Source organism: Opisthorchis viverrini, assembly GCF_000715545.1.
Source record: "Opisthorchis viverrini unplaced genomic scaffold opera_v5_53, whole genome shotgun sequence".
Lineage (NCBI taxonomy): Eukaryota > Metazoa > Platyhelminthes > Trematoda > Opisthorchiida > Opisthorchiidae > Opisthorchis > Opisthorchis viverrini.
Window position 1 is genome coordinate 1,158,784 of NW_008751710.1, and position 21,119 is coordinate 1,179,902.

At 46.1% G+C, this 21,119-nt stretch overlaps 2 protein-coding genes across 2 annotated transcripts; both read right to left on the bottom strand.

The window, feature by feature from the left end:
* Positions 1 to 2,969: 2,969 nt before the first annotated feature.
* T265_13303 (hypothetical protein) lies at positions 2,970 to 11,172 on the bottom strand (the record flags this gene model as incomplete). The annotated part of the gene is made up of 3 exons (XM_009168252.1): positions 2,970 to 3,120; positions 4,235 to 4,639; positions 11,068 to 11,172. Coding segments are annotated over 3 exons (660 nt in total), but the record flags the coding sequence as incomplete, so codon positions are not given.
* T265_03681 (hypothetical protein) lies at positions 4,133 to 20,628 on the bottom strand (the record flags this gene model as incomplete). The annotated part of the gene is made up of 8 exons (XM_009168223.1): positions 4,133 to 4,639; positions 7,573 to 7,745; positions 11,686 to 11,753; positions 16,295 to 16,401; positions 16,862 to 16,959; positions 17,007 to 17,401; positions 18,844 to 18,940; positions 20,478 to 20,628. 8 exons carry the CDS (start codon positions 20,626 to 20,628, stop codon positions 4,178 to 4,180), a joined length of 1,551 nt encoding a protein of 516 aa, XP_009166487.1.
* Between the last annotated feature and the right edge of the window lie 491 nt (positions 20,629 to 21,119).

Below are 21,119 nucleotides of genomic sequence, written 5' to 3' on the forward strand. Positions count from 1 at the left end.
CGGGATGCTGTGAGATCTGCACTGCTGATGATTTCCAGGCAGCTGCTGTACAGTGCTTCTTGGCTTTTCAGCATAGGTTGGCTTGAAATCTGAAATCTCTTCATACTATCAACCAACCAAGGTTTACCTTCCACCCCAGCGTTGCGAACGAGCCTAGAACGTTTGTTCAACTGCAATATTTCCCTAAAAAAAAAACGAGCCTTTCTGGCAATAGCTGTTCTAGTGAACAAACAAATTTCGGCTAGCTCAATCTTTCGGCCGTTTATTTTCTCCCAGAGAGACTATTCTGGCATGTACCTTCGAGTATTTTGAGCAGCGTGATAAAACTTAGAGAGATCACATCATCATCGCTTACAGTAATACACCAATAACCCAACCACATCAACCTGGTAAGTTTAATATGCTGCTCTGAGCAATCGGACTCACTACTAAGTACCTGATTAGGCAACGTTTCGTTGCGGTTTCACTGCAGCCAGCTTGATCTTTCCATGTTCGGGAGACACCAGCGGTCAAACACTTGAGGACGCCTAAAGTGACTGGAACGGTAGAGTTCGACAACCATAGAATGAGACCACTCTTACAGTTGTCCTGTATACACAGCCCTTTACTTGCAGTGAAATCCACTTCTGCCGGCACAAACAACATAAGTTGACAAACGCTGCTTACGCCATGATTTTCCGTGCATTAACTTCATCTGTTACGGTACAATCACGCTTTTCACAGCTGCCAAGATGGGTAACCAAATGAGGCTCTACATCCTGAAGTTTCAGAGGAGATCTTGAGCTGAATTTTGACACCTCGAAGGTGCGAAACACAGGCCGAAGTATGGAACAAATCCCGATATTTGGTACTTTTCGCCGATGAATAAACATCAAACAACAAAGTGTGGATTTCTCTCCTAACGTGAGGATGTTTCTGGACAGTCATTGCGCACCCTTACCTGGCTGGAAGTATGGGGTAAAGGGTATGCAGAATATCTGCGAAACTCAGATTATCTCGACGTGGCCAAGAATATTTAGAAGAGATAACCTTTCCCAGAATCGAAGGCCTCTGTAAGGTCCAGAAAAAGCCGTGATTTTCGGTTGGTCGTATATACGTAATTGCTGCTGTAAAGATATGACCAAACTACTCTCTGCCACGTGGAAATGCCGCTTGACGTTCTCGAACTTGAGTGTCACAAGCCGAAAATGGGCGTTGGACAGTAAGGCAAGCCGATAACCATTTTACAATCGTCAGACTTTAAACCCATATTGTTGGAACAGTAGGTTCAGGTGACATTTTTGAACGAGCAAGGGTACAACCAACGATTGACCCGGATTCTCTTGAGCACCGTCTAATTCCCAAATAAGTGTCAAAGCGGAACACAAATATCCTCCTCGAACTCTGAACGGCGCTGGGGGAAGCACATCTGATCCAGTAATCCACCTGAGGGGAGATCTAACCCCACAGACGACGACTAAAAATGGAGGTCGAACAAAAGAGAGGTAAGAGTGAAGGCTAAACTGCTGCTGAAACTATTTCACCCGACGAACTAGACTTTGCTTGCCAGTATTATTCTTGTTTGACTCACTTATGGAAGGTATTTTAGATCCTTTTCATAAAGGAAACTACTCACAAGATTGCTGAAAACTTCGACAGCCCACGACCGGTTTCGCCCTTCTTGGAGCTCATCAGGTAGGCGCAGTCCCCGACTTTCCATCAACCTTATGATCTACTATTCTATGATCCTATTCTATGGAATGTCCGACATAACTTCCATGCATTCTCAGTCGTAATGACCTCTACCATTTCTTCAGAAATCCTGGTTCCACCACGCCTCCCGGTCCACATACAGACTACGCTTTAGCTATCCTCTGAGCCCGTGTTATTAAGAAGCCCCGGATCCGGAAGTGGTACTGAATATCCTGACATCCATTGGCATCTCTGGGCGCGCTCCGAAGCACCACACCATGTGGCACGGCAGGTAGGCACTGAAAGGGTGCTACAGCTGAGCGATGATAACCTAACATCGTTTGGTTTGGACCTGGGTATGCACAATAACGTCCATCTACTGTTCCACGATTATCCAATCCGCAGAACTTCTGTACGCTTACTCAGCCTGTGCTCGCGCGACTCAAGGATCTGACAGAGAACAAGAGGCTAGCGATTATACACTCATTTGCAAACTAATTTGGTTTCTCGAGAAACTCACCTGGAACCCAGCTGAATCTCTCGTTTGTGGTGTTCAGCTGGGTCCAGGTGAGTCTCTCGAAAAACCAAATTAGTTTGCAAATAAGTATATTCGCTAATTTCGTGCAATTCGGTTTCAAGTGCAACATAAGGTTGACGGAAACCCGGGGACTGCGCCTACCTGACGAGCCCCAAAAAGAGCGAAACCGGTCGTGGGCTGTCGACGGATTTTCAGCAATAGTGCATCACAAGGATAAGTCTTTGAGATTATTTGGAAGGATATATATGTCAATCAATTCATCACGGAGTCTCCATACAGCAGTTTCTATTAAACACAAGCATGTGGTCAGGGCATCGCACGGGGTCTAAACTACTCTGTGCACATGACCGTAGGGCTTCCAATAAATAGCGCACAAGCACGATCAGTTACTTCTGGATGGTCAGATGACTGCATTCCAAGTGCCATCATGAATAAGCTTAGCTCGCCAGGTAAGCGCTGCCCTAATGCACTTCAAAATCCGTAGGAGTTGATCACAACTATTCCAATGCAAGACAATTGAGGCGATTCGGTCTCCCATCCGAAATGTTGCAAATGGTTTTCAATGAGGGTCTCGAAGCTGGTAGATTCACACATTTACTGAAAAGCCTCACTCCCCAACTCTTCCTCAGGATGCCAAATCACGTGTCCTAGTTCATTAAATACATCTAAGACACCAGTAAGGAAAGAAAACACTTGGTTTGCGAAAGACTGCTAGCAAAAAGCAAGTCATCGTCACACTACTACATGAATTTACTGACCAGAAGGTCCACGTTTGAACCCCGACCTTTGCCTCTCAACTTCCCCTGTCTAGGCTTAGGCAACCTGGTACTATTCCAGCCCTCTTGCTCCCTTCGGGTGGCAAGGCAGTTAGGCAGCAAAAAGGCGCTACAGCTGAACGAATTTTTTTTTACCTGTTACTCAAACCGGTTTCATGACGCCACACAGACTAAAAGATTCAGTGCATTCTATCGTGACGACTGATGACGCCACATAGACTACAAGATTCAGTGCATTCTATCGTGACGACTGGTTTGTTGTGTCGGTAACGCTTGCTTTTCATCCGTCACGATTCCCGGTCAAAGATCAGGTCATACGATCTGCTTGAACAAGTTCCTCAATCTTGGGAGATATAATAGGGCATGCTGATGGTGTAGATGGATGCTGGACGTGCATTTAGGCTATAAATGTTTATAGATCACAACTTGTTTGAAAATCACTGTGGTTTCGTTATGGGGATGAACTGAACGACCCATACCCGACAGTTTGGAAGACTGTTCGCCTAACTCTCGTCCTAGATGTTCAAGGTGCCGGTTCAATATGGCCATCACGTGACAGTGATCAGGCGTTTTTGCAGAATGGCGAACGTCAAAAGACTACTGCAGAAGGCCTCCATGCGAATCCGCAAAATTACTTGGGATAATGATCCACGTTATTTCACAACACACTACTCACGTGTGATACAACTGGGAAAATGAGCGAACCAAACAAAAAAGAGCGTCATTGGTGTAATCATGTAGAATAGTCTCCATTAAAAGAGCTATCACCGTTTGCCGTTTCAGTTTCCTATTGTCCTGGTTTTTAGTTTCTTCGAAAAAAAAGTACGTTGACCGTAACACTCTTTCGGAGCCAGCTGAAGGAGGCTCGAACCTAGACAAGAGCAGCAGAGGTTGGGTTCGAACCACGGATCTTCTGATCGGTAAGTTGGCCATCCCGAGCTTTTGAGCCTTCCCCACGTGGGTGGGAGTCAACGTGCTAGTTCAAGTGGAATACACAAAGCACCGCTAACCACTGTAAGAGCCAAACACCACCAAACATTAGTACCACTATTACTGCCTACTTCGCAGTGGGCTCAGAACTCTATATGGCACATTTTCATACGACTCAAAAAGCCCATGAAGATTGTGGAAACACACAAGACGTGCGTGGGAACATGCATTTATATAACTTGTTGGGGGTGGTGAAAAGGGATTATCGAGCTCCTAAATGTTGTTGTTGCTGTTGTGCTTGCTGTGGGTGCATTCGCACCTGTCCACCTCCTGGAGCGGTCCTCGTGGGTTGGTTGTGATGATGCAGCGGCGGTTGCGCTTCGGTAATTATGTTGGAGCCACCCCCACTACTGCCGGCTCCTCCCACGGTTGTAGCGGCAAGGAGCTGAGCTGCAGTATGGCCTGGAGGCGGAGGCGGTTGTTGACCTTGTCCACCTCCCCCGCTCAGGCTGGCCGACGATTGGCTGGCTCCACTGCCGCCGCCGGTAATCGCATTTGGTTGGACATTGGATGAATTGGGGAAAGAGGATGATTGTGGATTGTGAGGTGGTTGAACCACCGGACGGGGAATCTTCTTCAGCAACAAATTGGGCATCTCATTGGCTTCATCAAAACGACGCCACAAGTCGTAAAGATTCAGTAGGTGGCGGGTAACTTCCCAGACCTAGGGTAAAGAAGATACCATGTTCGGGTTAACGTCGCCACATTTCCGGAGATCGGCTATGAATCAACGTGTGTAAACAATCAGTATTAGGGCAAACAAAGATTCCTAGCCACTCCCCTTGTCTTGTTCTTATATCATCGACGAAACATTTCAACGTTTTAACATCAACGACGCTCACGAAAAACGCACTCTTGCACGACCGATTGAGGTCAAACTGAACAGTGCACTTATGTGTTCATGTTTGACGGATGTCCAGATGGAGTTTTTGCACAAGAACTAATAGCTGGGACGCAGACATATAACGTAACATCCTTTCGGTACATAGGTGCCATGTCACTAAAAAGAAACACGAGGGCTGACACATTGGCAGGTTCCACAAGCCAAGATAGAAGCAGCTGAGATGCATAGGTTGGGTTCGAACCACAGACCTTCCAGTTAGCTAGCTCATGATTGAGGTTCTCGAGCTCAGACAGAACTTCAGACTCTTGAGTAGGATGACAGTGACTAGGTTTGAACATCCAATCCAATAAGTGTGTCCTCAGCCGTCATAATCTGCCTATCAAAACGAGGAAGGTGTCACATACAGCTTTGAAATAACATGAGAGAGGTAAGCATCAAGTAGAGTCTGAAGCTAAAAGAGCCGTCCGGTAAAACAAGCAGGACCACAAACGGTTCGCATTTCTGGACGCTTGTGAAGCGCGGATGTCAAGAGCCTGAGAAATATAGACGCAATACACTATTCACGAGGTTACTGAAAAACATCATGAACGAGAGATTCAGCTTGATTCCAGTCTCCCGTCAAAACCAAATTGGTATACAAATGAGTGTATTTCGCTAAGTCTGAGAGGTAGTTGGAAATTAATACCATCCGCGTTGATTACACAGTCTCACTGGTTCGTCGAATAGAGTCGAATTATTCAACTGTGGTTAAATGCACAACATCCAGAAATTCGGAAGAAAGAAGGACAGCCGAAATAACATCAAACACCTTCTGTTCGAATTCAACCGAGCAAACAAACAAACCGGCCACAAAAAAGTCCACTGGAAAGGGAGATTAAACAGCTGTGGCAAACGTGCGAAGTAAAATTTGGCGTCATTAATAGGACTGAGAAGATGAAAGATCAACACTAGAAAAATCATTCAGCTGCAGCGCCCTTTCGGTGCTTAACTGCCATGCCACCCGAAGGAAGCACGAGGGCTGGGATACTGCCCGGTTGCCCAAGCCCAGACAGGGGAAGTCGAGAGGCAGAGATCGGGTCTGAACCACGGACCTTCCGGTTAGTAAAGTCGTGTTCTAACCACTTGGGCCATCTCGCCCTCACCCAACAACACTAGAGGCACAGATGAATTCAAATTACACAGGTAGATAGCTTAGGAGATACCGGAAACACATTTCGTCACGAACTGATTGTCAACTTTGGAACGTACGAGTAGTTGGGACCATACCGTTTCAACTTGTAACTGCAAGAGCATGATGGTTAACTCCAAGAGTGGCGAAATCGACCGCAGTGCTGTTTCCACTACGTCAGCCAGGCTGCCAGAACAGCAGGGTTAGGAAAAACGCTGTTAGATGCGCACTTTACTCTTTTATTGGCACAGCGGTTTCGATCGTTTTATTGATGATAGATCAAACACAAGCACATCAGCTTCCAGGCTGACGACAAAGACAATGGGAGAAGTTGTTTAACTATGTCCAGAGAAGTATATGGTTGAATAACACTGAGTAAAATCTGAATAGCTTTGTGCATGACAGCTGAATGAGAAAAATGAAAGTCACAGACGCAGTCGACTGGTGGCCTCAGGGCACAACGCATCCTCCCTTTGCACTACGGATGCCTAATGGGGGGCAAACGAGTATCCAATATACCGCTCACATTTCACCCAAAATTCTCTCATTATAGGCTTCTATGTCCCAGTAACAGGTGGATAAACCCAAGTGAACGACGCGTCCAGCTGTCCCGATCCTCATTCTGGAAGCTGGTGTGGTCAGTGTTAGGTTCAGAATTGGTGGGAGCGGCCCTAACGATGGCGAATCTGACTACGTATGTGATTCGAAATGCCCCCTGGTAACAAGAATAGTCTCAGTTATAGCACGCGGACGTTAATGTTATTCGGCAATTCTGTTGGAGTGAAGCATCGGTGTTGAACACTGATGTCATGCTGTCGATGATGATGATGGCTGGAGTTAGGCATGCTTGCTCAGTGTTTTAGCTCTGTCCATTACAAGTGCGTGCTTTCCACGTACATCCTTCGTTCCTGTCAGCACAGATGTGCAAACCATTGATCTATTCACTGATGTCTGCTGTCGATGATGATGATGGCTGGAGTTAGGCATGCTTGCTCAGTGTTTTAGCTCTGTCCATTACAAGTGCGTGCTTTCCACGTACATCCTTCGTTCCTGTCAGCACAGATGTGCAAACCATTGATCTATTGGTTAAATGCGTTTCTTTTGGAGATCAAAACGTAAGCGTGTGGCCCAGCTAATGCGCGCCTTGTTGGTTTGTTCTGCACAGGATAGGTGCCTTGTACAATTTATGGTCCATGCCTGAGTATCGTTCAGTCACATTAAGCAATGTACATGAATTGGGGCAATTGCACGTCCATATCTTAGTCTTGGTCTCACTGGCTTTCCAACTCCAGAAATCTCATCCAAGTGGTTCGTTTTACATGGTGAGAACTGATCAGTGAGCCATACGTGACAGAAGTGCGATTGAATCGCCTGCTATTAGAGTCAGCATTCACGCTGTTGAAGTGATTACTCTCACTTTTGAGGTCATAGTTGCTTCAGCTGAGGTTGAACTGTTTCGTGCAAATTGGCCAAGCGCCACGTTTCCAAACGGCCAAGTTTTATTATTAGACGAGCTACTCGGGTCGGTATTAGTAGTTAAGTTTTAAACCTAACTGGTCCGAGAACTTGCCTTTTCCATGTCCACATTGAGCTCGCTGAACCATCGATCAGCAACGACCAGGGGATTGACTGATTGTTGTGGCTGATGTGCAGAATATGCATGTCGGGAGGATGTGTTGGACAATCCAGAAGAACCGGAGACTCCGGCTAATAGATCCGTGTTGTTTGAAAGGAGAACGAAAGCAGTCTGCAGGCAACCTGTTGAAGGGGGAAAGTGTGATATAAACTTGTACTTTCTTCATTAAGAAGCTTAGTTATAACGTCAATAGCTTCTTGGAAAGAAGTATATAAACAGTATTTCGTGTCCGACTAACCCAAGCGACACCTCCCAAAGACACTGTCCCACAATGTTGGCATTTCCGACCAACACGGTCAATCATGACCGCATGTCGCGTTGCCTAGCTTCTGATATTTCAATCCTGCTGAGTGAACCCATTGTCTTGACAGGACTCCAGTAACGGAGGTATCCTCTCAGTGTTACTGTGTAAACCATGTTAGACTATGCTATGTTGTACTGACGTCAACATGAAGGAATCAAACTGTTCAGTCGTGGACAGTTACTTGAAACGGGTTCTGGTACGGCGTGCGTAATGCTCACACACTAAACTGACTTGTCACTCTGGGAGTGCGAAATTGAATGGAATCTAATCGCGTCATAGTAAACGTTCCAAGTAAAGGGGATTTCTGGATTAAAAGCAAAAACCTGTAGGGATATTATGTAACATTCCGTCGACGTACGAGAGGTCTTTACTGCCGAACTATTTTGTACGGGGAAGTGATAACTTCGGCGGGAAAATAAAGTGGCTTATTCTTTCAGGGCGACTCATATGGTCGGTGGAAATTTTGGATGGTTCACTCTTGGGGCTCATCAAGTGAGCGACGTCGCCGAGTTTCTGTCGAGCTTATTCCGATGGGTATGTAGGTTACGATAAGCTGGTGTTAACGGGAAATCCACGCGGATACTTTGTTTAGTGTACTACTCAACCGAATGTGCTGCACAAAAACTGTCTCGCATTCCAGCTAGGAAGATATTCAACCTATCGATGAATGTTCTAATACCACCAATCAGGCCCATGAAAATAGTATAAATGAAATATTCGGAAGACTTTGAACTGAGTCTACCGTCAATCCCTTTTTACTGATGAAATATGCCGTTTTGGTAGATTTTTATTGGAACCTGTAGGAAAATTTCCACATTCTTGTGATTCCTTCTTGATCCCAGGATTGTGTAGAATAGCTGATTAGCTTTACAAAATTATCCTGAAATGATGCCCTAAGAGTCCAGTATCGTTCAGCTGTAACACCCTTCCGGTGCCTAGCTGCCATGACACCCAAAAGAATCACGAGGATCAGGATACTACCAGGGTGCCCAAACCTAGACAGGAAAAGTCGAGAGGCAGAGGTTGGATTCGGACCACTGACCTTCCGGTCAGAAAATTCACGCTCTACCCACTGAGCTATCTCAATTTGGCTGCATTTCTGTGGGGGTGAAGAATACTGGTTGAGGTCGTACAAACCGTGGTAGATTTCCATAACCCAGTCCGGGTATTGATTCATATCAAGTTTCTTCAGTTCTTTCCAGTTCACCAAACGGTGTAAACAAGTTTTTGCTCAACGCCCGAACTAATGTGATCGACTCTGTGTTACCTTATACATGAGCCTCAGTGAGCATCTGAAGCCAAACTATGAGGTTCGAAAACAAACGACGGAAATGGTTAAGCGCCGATGAAGTCCAATTTGAAAGGATGTCGCCCTGAGTTGGATGAGCTTGGTTCATCCCAAAATGCGTCCGCTTGGGCGTTGAATGTCGGTTCAGACTAAAGACAACTAGTTGTCAGAACGACACGCACTGGAAATTCAATCGAATACGTTAGCCATGAAAAAACACGAGACGAATGGTTCAATCAATTCATCAGCTATAAACCATGGATTATGGTACGTCGGTTCCAGCTGCTAGANGAAGTTGCAATAGCGTGGGAGATACAGTCCGCTGGGTTCTTCCAGCAGTTGTGTTGAAGGAGACCAGCTGAACTGTTCCTTGAAGCCCACCACTCAAGCCAACGACAGCGTAATTGCCGTTGCGCCTTCGCGTATTGTTTCGCTGATGCTTGTCTTATTTGGTCGGTCGATAGAATCAGTTGAAACAGGGCATGGCTGTTGTCCGCAGTAAAATCCCTCTCCATCTTCTTGGCCTTCTCAATCCACAGGCGTTCTCCGTCATTCTTCAAGCGTTTGATTATCCGGTGTTTGAGGGATCCGCGTGTGCCGACTGCTGGTATGGTCTTTCTGGCAGTAACACAACCACCTCGATCACATCTAGTGTTTATCTATTCGATTCGAATGATTTGAACAGGAGTTCTGAAAGCTGAGAACATAGCTTCTTTCACTCGCTTCCATTCAACCTTCAACCAGTCTTCGTCATCCACAAGACTGTGCGTTTCAAGTGGCGTTCTAGCCAGATCAAGTCGATACTAAAAACTGTCGAAATCGGTGAATGGAACTGTGCTTTGCCTTGGCAGGCGTAATGCTGCGAAGTGATAACCTGGACCGTACCGTGGCATGATAAGAGTCAATTTGCGTACCTCAGAAGAAACGGCGACCTTTAAAAGAAGCTCTCCATTGGTAACTGATAGCCACATGGTCCAACTGAGTCCACAACTGCCTTGCGGTTGGTGGCCTCCAAGTAACTCGATATGAGAGGATGGTTTGGTTGCGTGTCACAATTATGACCCCATTTATAGGTGTTTGCTGACCTTTGCTTTCAATCGATAAACGCGAACTGTAAAACCGTCATTCTAAGTAGATCGACAAGTTTGGGAGTCTGGCCCACCGCGTTTGGTGCAACAGACAGGCGGTACTCGCTGGTAAAATCTGTTTAATCTGAATCAGAAATGAACAGACTATGTGGACCCCGCAACCCCCGTAACTTGTATTGGTTATGGACTGGTAACCTTTCTTCAGGATAAAAATGACTCCATGGGGAGCAAAATCGTCGATTTCATGAGGTCTGGTGACTACGGAGGCATAACACGGAGAACCAATGTCACGGTCTCTTCCGGGACGTTACTGCGTATCGAAGGAGCGCTGCATTCGTTTGTGTTCTGGTTCGGTATCCGGACCGGTTAGTGACTTAAACACAGAATCCAGTTTTTTTATGTTCCCTTGATGTCCGCATAAGATAGAGCATCAAATCTGTACACCACGCTTACCTAAAGTGTGCCAAATAAAAAAAACTGTTCCCGTCCTTGCTATGACATGATAAGCTGAAAAGAATGGGCAACCGTTCACCCGAAAAAGTTCCTTCGCCTTCATACAGATTGGGAGGAAGAAGGAGCTCTAGAACGACTCAGTGTTTGATACCCGATTGTTTCAAATACCAATGACACTGAGAAGGTCGTTCACTTTGAACCGTGGCTCATGAGTGTTGTGTTTGGGTCTGGACTACCTGTGGATATTGCATCTCTACAGTACTTCCCATGGGGCGTGATGGCCCAAGTGGTTAGAGCGCGAATTTACTGACCGGAAGGTCCGTGGTTCGAACCCGACCTCTGGCCTCTCGACTTTCCCTGTCTAGGCTTGGGCAACCTGGCAGTATGCCAGCCCTCGTGCTTCCTTCGTGTGGCATGACAGTTAGGCACCGAAAGGGTGCTACAGCTGAACGAGTACTTCCTGTGAATTGGAAACAACTATGTGACGCCGTGACTGAATGATGATAATGAAGGTCCTAGTAACTGTGGGAACGTGCCCGGTTGTTGAAACTCGGATAAAGATTCAAAAATCAATGGAGACTTCCCCCCGTAGGTGAGGCCGGTCAACCTATGCGGAAAACCTTAGAAGCACTGTAAAATTCATCCTTATTGTGAATTATCGGCAGTGCCCATCTCACGAAACTCCAGGGGATCTCGAACACAACCGCCCGACCACGAGCATCCACTGCTGCTGCTGATTCTCAATAGGGATGAAACACTTGTACAGCGCTTCTCGGCTTTCCAGCATAGAATGGTCTCACCTACATGAGAAAATCTCTTGAAAATGTCCAAAACTGCCCATCCTACCAACAAGAGTCACAAAACGCATTCAGTTGTCATAAGCAAACAAACCCGACAAAACAGCCAAGCCCAATCTGAACAGCACTTACCGAGCGCCACAATGTAAGGGGGAAAGTGAAAACACACATCAGTCCGAAAACTGTCGTTCACCACCCACCTGACAAAAGAGAGTAAGTGTCGTAAAAAGTCAAGTGAATGTGTTTGAACGAGTATTCCTGTGAATTGGAAACAACTATGTGACGCCGTGACTGAATGATGATAATGAAGGTCCTAGTAACTGTGGGAACGTGCCCGGTTGTTGAAACTCGGATAAAGATTCAAAAATCAATGGAGACTTCCCCCCGTAGGTGAGGCCGGTCAACCTATGCGGAAAACCTTAGAAGCACTGTAAAATTCATCCTTATTGTGAATTATCGGCAGTGCCCATCTCACGAAACTCCAGGGGATCTCGAACACAACCGCCCGACCACGAGCATCCACTGCTGCTGCTGATTCTCAATAGGGATGAAACACTTGTACAGCGCTTCTCGGCTTTCCAGCATAGAATGGTCTCACCTACATGAGAAAATCTCTTGAAAATGTCCAAAACTGCCCATCCTACCAACAAGAGTCACAAAACGCATTCAGTTGTCATAAGCAAACAAACCCGACAAAACAGCCAAGCCCAATCTGAACAGCACTTACCGAGCGCCACAATGTAAGGGGGAAAGTGAAAACACACATCAGTCCGAAAACTGTCGTTCACCACCCACCTGACAAAAGAGAGTAAGTGTCGTAAAAAGTCAAGTGAATGTGTTAATAATGATGACAATATTAAAAATAGTAATGATACAAACTGCGAAACCAGTGAATTTGAGTTTGGTTATCAAATGGAAAACCAACAAATAGTCTTCCATTGGTGCGTTCCCGTTTCAAGATGGTGAACCTAAAAGGTGGGAATGCCCCAATGACGCAAACAAGAGTGCTATTCTCAAACTGTATTGAAGATAAGTGCTCAATATTCAGACTGCAGGCAAAATATCTGTTTCAATTCAAAGCAGTTGCTTCCTGACACGAAGCTACTGATCGGAGGATTCGTGGTTCGAACCCAACCTCCGAAGATCCTGACTGCTGTTGTCTAGGCTTAGGCGACCTGACCATATCTCAGGCCCCGAAAGGGTGTTACGGCTGAACGACTATTTACATATTTCAAACTGTTTCACTCGTCTGAACACCATCTGCTCACAGACAGACAGGTATGGGCCTTTGCTATACACATCCCAACGTTTACACTGAATCCGAACGATTTCAAGTGAAACAACCGTGGTTCATCCGTTTGGGAAAACTCGGAATAAAGTAGAAAAAGGCCTCAACTAGGAAAGAGTAAAGGGGAAAATGACGCTACCTGGTAAGAAAGTCGTGAAAGTAGGCCATCGATCAGCCTAACCAGGACAGTTGTCGGGAGCTGCTCCATGCGAGTTATGCAAATCACCCAAGTGTGACCATGTTCGCCTTGAGTGAATGGGACCATTTACTCTTGCAGTGTGTGTGCCCAGCGAGCAACAGTATGCCCTGACCTTCGAGGTAAAATTTCTCAAATGAACCCGCTTCCATGACCTTGATATGAAGAAAATATCATTTAATAATGAAATTTCCTTCGAAGCTGTTCGTCCACCGACCCGTATTCACAGCCCCTTTGAGCAGATTATTCTGGTCTGCTTGGGCTATCAGTTACTCCAGTGTTTAACCTTCTGTCCACAAACTTAACCGTTTAAAGTTACCTCCGCATATTGCAGCGTGCAACGTCTACCAAGAAGATGGTTACTTTCCGACTGGAGTTTCAGAGGCGAAAACAGAGATCGGGCATGCAAGATCCAGTAGTAAATGCTACTCACTCTTCAGGTTGAGACCAATGTACCTGGCTGGAAATCCTGGAATTTATGGTTACGAAGTGATGTGAGTAACGCTCACGTCATCGGATTCTATCCGGAACGTCTGACCAGTGTTAAGAGTTATAAAACCCTTGGGTGTCTGTGTTAGGATAGAGTTATGCCCATCCCTCACTCCTTTCTGTTTTAAATAGGATGACATCGCTGAAGAACGGCCTCCGAAATACGTGCACAAGACACTTACTAGTCATGCACCTGAATTAGCTTAAAACGCGTCCAGTTGTCTCGCATTTCAAATTTCAGCTGTGTGGCGACGCTAATGCATTGTTTCGTGATATTTCTAGCTTCAAAGAAGCCGCTTTAGTGGACTGAATTCAAGCACACAGTTGTAGTCTGGCTGTTGCGTCGGCCGGCTCAATGAGAGTCATCGGGGTGATATACGGTGGCTGCTTGCAACTCCCCCCCCCACAAATGATATAAATACGGTGTTGTCTGCAACCCACCCCCCCACAAATGATAGGTCAGAAGCCGGGAAAGACTGATTCCATCTTACTTTATCGCGTATAACTCCCATCAGAGGGCAGGTCAGTCCCATGAATACTAAGTAATACAGCAACTGTCCACGCTGGATGGTCTGTACCAATATTTAGGCGGGCAGAGGCCTTACGACCTCTCACGATTGCTTCGGTCAGCGAAACACACGGACATTGCTATCGCGACAGGTGGCGTGAGTGCTCAATCAGATCGGTTAATAATCCCGAAATCACACCTGGGTCACTGTTTCGAAGTGAGACAATCGGGGGAACGACTTATTCAGCTATGTGCATAGTCTATCCATATGCATTAAGACCGTGTTACTTGGAAGCTGCTAACTGAAGATGCAGCCATCAGTTATTGGTGAAGGATCATCATCCTTCCAGTCAGACTAAGCTTCATTGAACAGGACACGATTGGCTAATCAGCTACCTGACGTGAAGAATATGACGCAGCTGGCATACCTGGTTCCTGTTCGGTAGCATGCGGAGATTTGAGATTTTCAATGGAGATTTCGTCCTACAGGTGAAGCCAATCTATGCAGAAAACCCAAGAAGCACAGTGGTTCTTCACTCTCACTGGAAATCATAAGCAGTGTCTCACACGAAACCAAAAAAGAGTTTCGAGCATGTGATCTCCCGGCAAGCAGTTTGAGCACTTGACCGTTCGATCACGAGTGCCCTATCAGTAGTGCGGTGAAATGGTTCAGCTATATCATATTATCAAACGGACGAGCAGTCGATTTGCCACCGAAATCCCCTTGTCGCATTCCGGCATTTCCAACCCAGTGTTCTCACAATGCATGCGCAACGCTTTGAAGGTGATGACTGTTAGAGAGAAGCCCTTTTCCTGTAAAGCCAGGTTCAACGATAGCATCGTGGATCATGTCTCTCGCCAACAAAATATGGCCACATTGTGCCCTGAAATGGATGAAACCACATCGAGCTTTGGAAATCCTGTCACTCACTTTGTTAGCAATACTGTCATCCCAAGAGACTAAGTACCTATCCTGGGTAAGTGAATTTATCAAACCACTTTTGACGATTCACATACCATGACCAACTAGTCTTGAAGTAGTAAATCGCAATTTAAAAGTAAAAAGCACTCCGTAGTGTTACTTATCACGTTCTGAATTCCGGCCAAGTCTAACCCAAGCAGCGCAACATCATCTGGATACGATCTACCTCATGATATAAAAGGAAACAGATACTACAAGGGTTTCCTGCATAAAACAACCCCCAACGGGAAAGATATAGAGCGACCTTGATGAGAAACAAGTCAGGATATTACCCACCGATATGGTATCAGGCACCTCAGTGGTTATGGACCGAACTTACTGACCGGAAGGTCCGTGGTTCTAACCTAACCTCTGCAACTCGATCGACCCACTCGACCACTCCTGTTTACGCTTGATCGATCTGGCAGGATCTCGACCCTCGTACTTCCTTTGGGTCATATAACAGCTATACACCGAACGGGTATTACAGCTGCATGATCATATATTATATCACTAGAATATAATGAAAAACGGCGGTGACGATCACCTTTCTAGAGAAAACTATCGCCACAAAGCAGTAGAGTCGTTGCGTCCGATGCTCCTTTTGGAGCTAAGGTGATTACTACTGGTATTCTGTCCGTCTGGTTGGAGTATAAAGATATGGTTGACACATCCGCGTCCTGAGCAGAACTCTCCTTGGTTTTCACGACCCAGTAATGGGGGTCGACCTAGTTAAGACGATGCATTCACTGATTTTTCTACAAAACGTTGTCTGTCCATGTAAACGATGAGCTTTCATGTACATAGTGGATATCACTTGCTGTTGTTGACTTCGTCGACTATCGGGTATCTCATTCGTGTTGCGGATAAAGAAACCATTCCGCTATCTAGCTGCCATGCCACCCGAGGGAGGCACAGGGGCTGAGATACTGCCATGTTACCCAAACCTAGACAGGGAAGTCGAGATGTGGAGGTCGGGTTCGCACCACGGACCTTCCAGTCAGTAAATCCACGCTCTAACCACTTGAATACGAGGTCGAGCACGGAAGGACACAACGCGGATTATTGTGCGCTTGAGGTCTATACAGTTCGATTGAAACATGGCGTTGGGTCTACTGGTGCAAAACCAAGTGGGGGCCGCCAGTGTAAACACAAGGTAAGACTTGGGACAACTGAAGTACGCAACGTCATCAAGGCTGGAACAGCAAAAAAGTTGAGATTCGAGGACTGTGTGAATGTCACAGTAATGGATCAATTTAATCAAGTTCGAGTCAAGACCGAATTCACAAGGAAACATACCAGGCCCGTTCCAACAGCAGATCTGCCAGTTCATGAAGCTGGGGTCGCAGCTCCTCGCAAAACTGCACAAGTGGTCGATAGGGATGAAAGACAATCAAGGAACAATCCTGAGGGTAAGAAAACAGAGATTACAGTGGTGCTTGGTTGGTACTGAATTTCCATAACCAAAAGCAAAGCGAAATGGTAAGGAATAGAATGCCAACCTACCACGAAAACTAAGTTAGTCGGCATATAAACTCAAAGCAGGGACCGTCGTGTCGTGCACAGTCCTAGTCCAAATAAGAAACGGGTCACGAGAACCCTACTCTGGAAAGCGAATTATACTCATAGCAACGAAGCCTTGGTACCTGCTCCTTTGCACAAGTCGCTTACTTGATGGCTTATGTCGTTGCCATCATGCAAACAAAGCGAACCGGTGGTCCCCGCTAAGAACGCACCCCTGAACCGGATGGTTTCAAACGCAAGACAAGCAGCCGGGACAAGTGCATAATACACAAGGGAGGATAGATGAGCAGTGGAAACAACAGTTTCAATAAAGATAGGGAGAGGGCGCAATTACGCACTTACCATAGCTTCCAGCAGAATAAATTCACACTCTAAAATATCTTGTGCACGGTAAGGATAGCCGAATCCGTCAGGAAAATAGGCAGAGTAGTGGGTTGCAACTAGAAAAGGCGTCGTGGATCACAAAATCACAGAATGGAAGATATACTTATTTGACGACAGGAAGCAAGCAAGTTCTTTTGCGACAGCACACCAAACTCCTCAACCTTGGAGGCCAAAAACAAACAAGAGGGTGCCATTAGCCAAGGATCGATTGCCTTGAGTGAATGCCTGAAAATAGACATTGTGAATTTCGGGAACGTACCACCTACCGACTGTAGAATCGCTTGAAGTACACGGTTGCTGTGGCAATCACTTGCTGACGAACCTCTACACTTTTGCCGAGCGCTTGTATGACTAGATAACAAGATGTCAACCTTGAAATCAACAGTACCATCGCCGAAGAAAAGCATAACCTTTTGGTAGTCCTCCTCGCTGCCCAAAATTTTCAAATCTCCTACTCGGTGTACCATCACATCTTGACGATCTAACAGCCATTCTAAACTGGATAGGAAAATAAAGACGCAGTTAACTTAGTTGCTACAGAGGAATTTGGAGCGACTACCTACTGAAGGCAACTGTCATCAAGGTGACTGGATACATCCCTCCATAGGACCTCTACGAAGTCATTATCAACAAACTGCAGCACCCCAAGCTCGAAAAAAAACTAGCGGTATCGCGGCCCTGGGCGAATGCTAACTATTACAGCAAAATACGTCTGTTACGCTCTACTGCCAGACTCCTTTTCGACTGTACTTCTGGACCGTCGAAGTGCTTTGACTAATAGATTATAGAGATCAAATCGTGGTAGCAAGCGGCGTGGTGGGGACAAGGAAAAATTGGTTCGACGTAATAACTGTAATAGACTATACAGACTGCTTTCTCGTCCACCAAGACGCTGACTTATTCAGGCGCTAATGACTGACGGGCAGCCAGATTCGAATTACCATCAAAGCTCATGGAGCACCCAGTGATTTTCGAACCATGGGCTTGGGACTCTACTGAATGTGGTGAGGAAAAATGCGTTCCAGTCCCCAAAAAGCTCAGTCACACGACATACCCCACCCTGAATATCAATCGACAGGTGAGTACATATGAATCGGTGACCTGAATAGCATCTCCTGAGGAGCTTAAGATAACCTTCCGAATAGTGCACAACGCCAGATGTTCGTGTGGGACCTGAAAACTGACATGTTGTCAGTGAGATTCAAGTAAATCCAGCGTTTACGGAATTCTCCGGTCGAGTGTGCCGCTCCCAAATCGTCGCATAGTTCAGCAGGACCGATTCTTTGAAATACGCATGCACGCACACTCACAAACCGCAATGTGTAGGGGTGAAACTGTCGCAACCATTTCAGAAGAAAAATTTACGGAGAGTTTTTGAAACCAGTCGCAGAGTTTACCATCGGTATTGAAATCCATTATGTAGTCAACATGACTGCAGTCCTCAAAGCACTCTACGAATCACTCCCCAAACGATCACATGAACACTTCTGCCTATTACGTCGTTCGTCATGAATCGAATCTTACAGAAGTTGTGTGCCACCTTCAAGATTTCTGATTTCTGTTAAACCTGGGTCAGTAAAAAATACACATATTTGCATATTAATTTGGTTTTGACGGGAGACTCATAAGGTTGACGGAAACTCGGGAACTGCACCTATATGAGGGACCCCAAGGAGGCTGAACTTGGTCGTGGGCTGTCGAAGAGCTTTTAGCAACATAATGAGTGGTGTGTTACGTCTATACGATGGATCAGTGACGCCAGGAAAGTAGTACAATCTAATTTGCATGATCCATATACCCTTCAGTTATGCTATAGAGGCTATCTATTCAGAATATTGCTTCACGCCTCAAAGTAGCAAACAACGCCCCACATACGACGACTACGGTCCAAAACAAAGCACTTGCGTATAGGTCCGCACGCATTCAGATCTGTCACTTACTAGTTGGAACTGCGCCAATAGCTTCGGGCCATGAGCACCAACACAATACAGGTTGTTACATTGGAACCAGGTGCACCGTACGTTAGGAATAGTGGAGCTGTAAAATGGAAAAGCAAAATGCATATAACCCGAGGAAGACCACAGAAACATCCGATGGAGCTGAGAAAGGTGACCAGGTACTGCAGCTAAGTAGGCATCATCTAATTTTCTGGTCACAGGAGATCCCATAACTAGTCGTGTGCGAACCTTTTGGACTGAACCACCACCAGTGGACGAGAACAACCAGAAGAAACTTCTATCAAAGGTCTAAATTCAACATCCGATACGACTCAGAGCAGGAGATAGAGATGGGCAACAAGTACCAACAAGATAACCAAAAATTATCAACAAAACCAGCGGAATCATATCACCTGATGCGGGACTGGTTTGGAAGCGACGCAATAGAATCAACTTGGATTGATGATTTTTGCGGTGCCGATGGCTGCTGATGGGTACCTGAGGGTAACGCACGTTGTTCTGGAAAGGCTAGAGTTTGGTTTGGAGCAGCAGAGTCTTCGTCGATTAAGTTTGGTTCCCGTTTGTCAATGAGGACGGCTTTATTTTTGATGCCATAATCGACCATGACAGTTTTCTATCGAAATAGCATCCAGCTGAGGCGCTCACAACATGACAGGAGAAGCGGACGGACTCGGTCATTTCCTAATTAAATGAACCACTCAAGGAAGACCGACGTAAAGCTGTAATATTATCACGGTGGTCGGCTTCGTTGCTGCAATGATCCTGTGGGTTACTGTGGCCGAAAACTAGGTCCATTAAGGTCCAATTCTACCAGAAAGGTCAACACGGAGCCGCCCGATGAAAAATAGCGAGCCCCGCACGTTGAGAAATCGTATTATGAGGTGGCCTGGGGGCAAAGCCGTACTATCTTCGGCTACACCAGTGTGAACGCAGTAAGATAAATCCTTTGGGTAACCAAAAGGTCTACATTTATGGAGGCGGTGATGCTGCATTCCCATGAGGAAGAACGCGCTAGAAAAGATCGGCCCTGAAGGCCACCCAATCCGATCACCCAACGGTTGCCCGTGACCGCCAGCACATTATTCAATGCGGTTGAACCGAAGGCAGCTAAAAAAGGCGCGGTCGCATTGGGAGTCAGATAGTTATCCTCTACTCCCTGAACCATCCGGATGGGCCAGCCCGTACAATCAAGTGGGTCAGACGATTGAGTCATCGGCTGCAGGAGCAGTCTCTCTAGAAGCAAAATCCTACATAGCCCCACTGTCCTGTGAGTCAGAATCTTGACCCAAAGGCTCAAGATGAGGCACCTCAACCAAACCGCCTTCTCCGGACTGGGCAAGTAACGAATATCATTAGTTTTTGTAGTTCTTTGTTTACCTACACTTCCTTCCCTCATTAAATGACCCACTGCGGTCACAAAATCTGCCAGCCTCCTTATCTCTGTCCCGCGGCCATGATGTCGCGCAACAAAGTAAACTAAAACAATCCCCACTAAACTGCAAAGATTTCGTCCACTTCGCAGCCTTGAATGTCTGTACTCTGTCAAATTGGCCATCCAGTGTTGAAACCTTGCTTTCCTCCTGTCGAGCTGTGCTGTGTCGACGAAACATGCATACAAGACTGCGAATCGGTCGTGCACCTCAAGCCACTTAGAACGAGTATAGATCCTATGCATTTTCCTCTTTGGGTACCTGATAATTCTAATGCGGTGACCTTCCGAGATATATGTAGCGTTCCACAACTTCCGGCGTCACTCCTAAAAGGCATGTTCAAAGACTGCACGTCCTCTGAAAGGCTATGTAGTGTGTGGGGGCGAAGGACTACACGATATGTCTGCCATTTTAGCAGACGCTTCGGGCGTTTTTTAAAAAAGGAGAAAAATGGCATCTACATGTTTCAGGTCGACAAGGTTTTCGTTCGGGAAAGATATGAACACCGGGGGCTTTGAAGATCTTCGAGTGGTCACATCATTACCTCATGAATGACGAGAGTGGGCATCCTACTTGTAGGTAAACTTTCGAAAAGCTTCCCATACACTATTATGTGCCCAAAAGTATATGAATACATGCAGCTCATGATATTGACGAACTTCTGGGGGCACATTCTATTGCACAAGTGTTCTGAGGACAAACTGATCGACAAAATGGAGCGCAATCTTGAAGTCAAGAACACCGAAATTGTAGGGCGCCTATAAGTATACCGTTTCCTTAACACCTGACGGCGTAAAGATGTGCTACATTCAGTCCATGCCTGCTGCT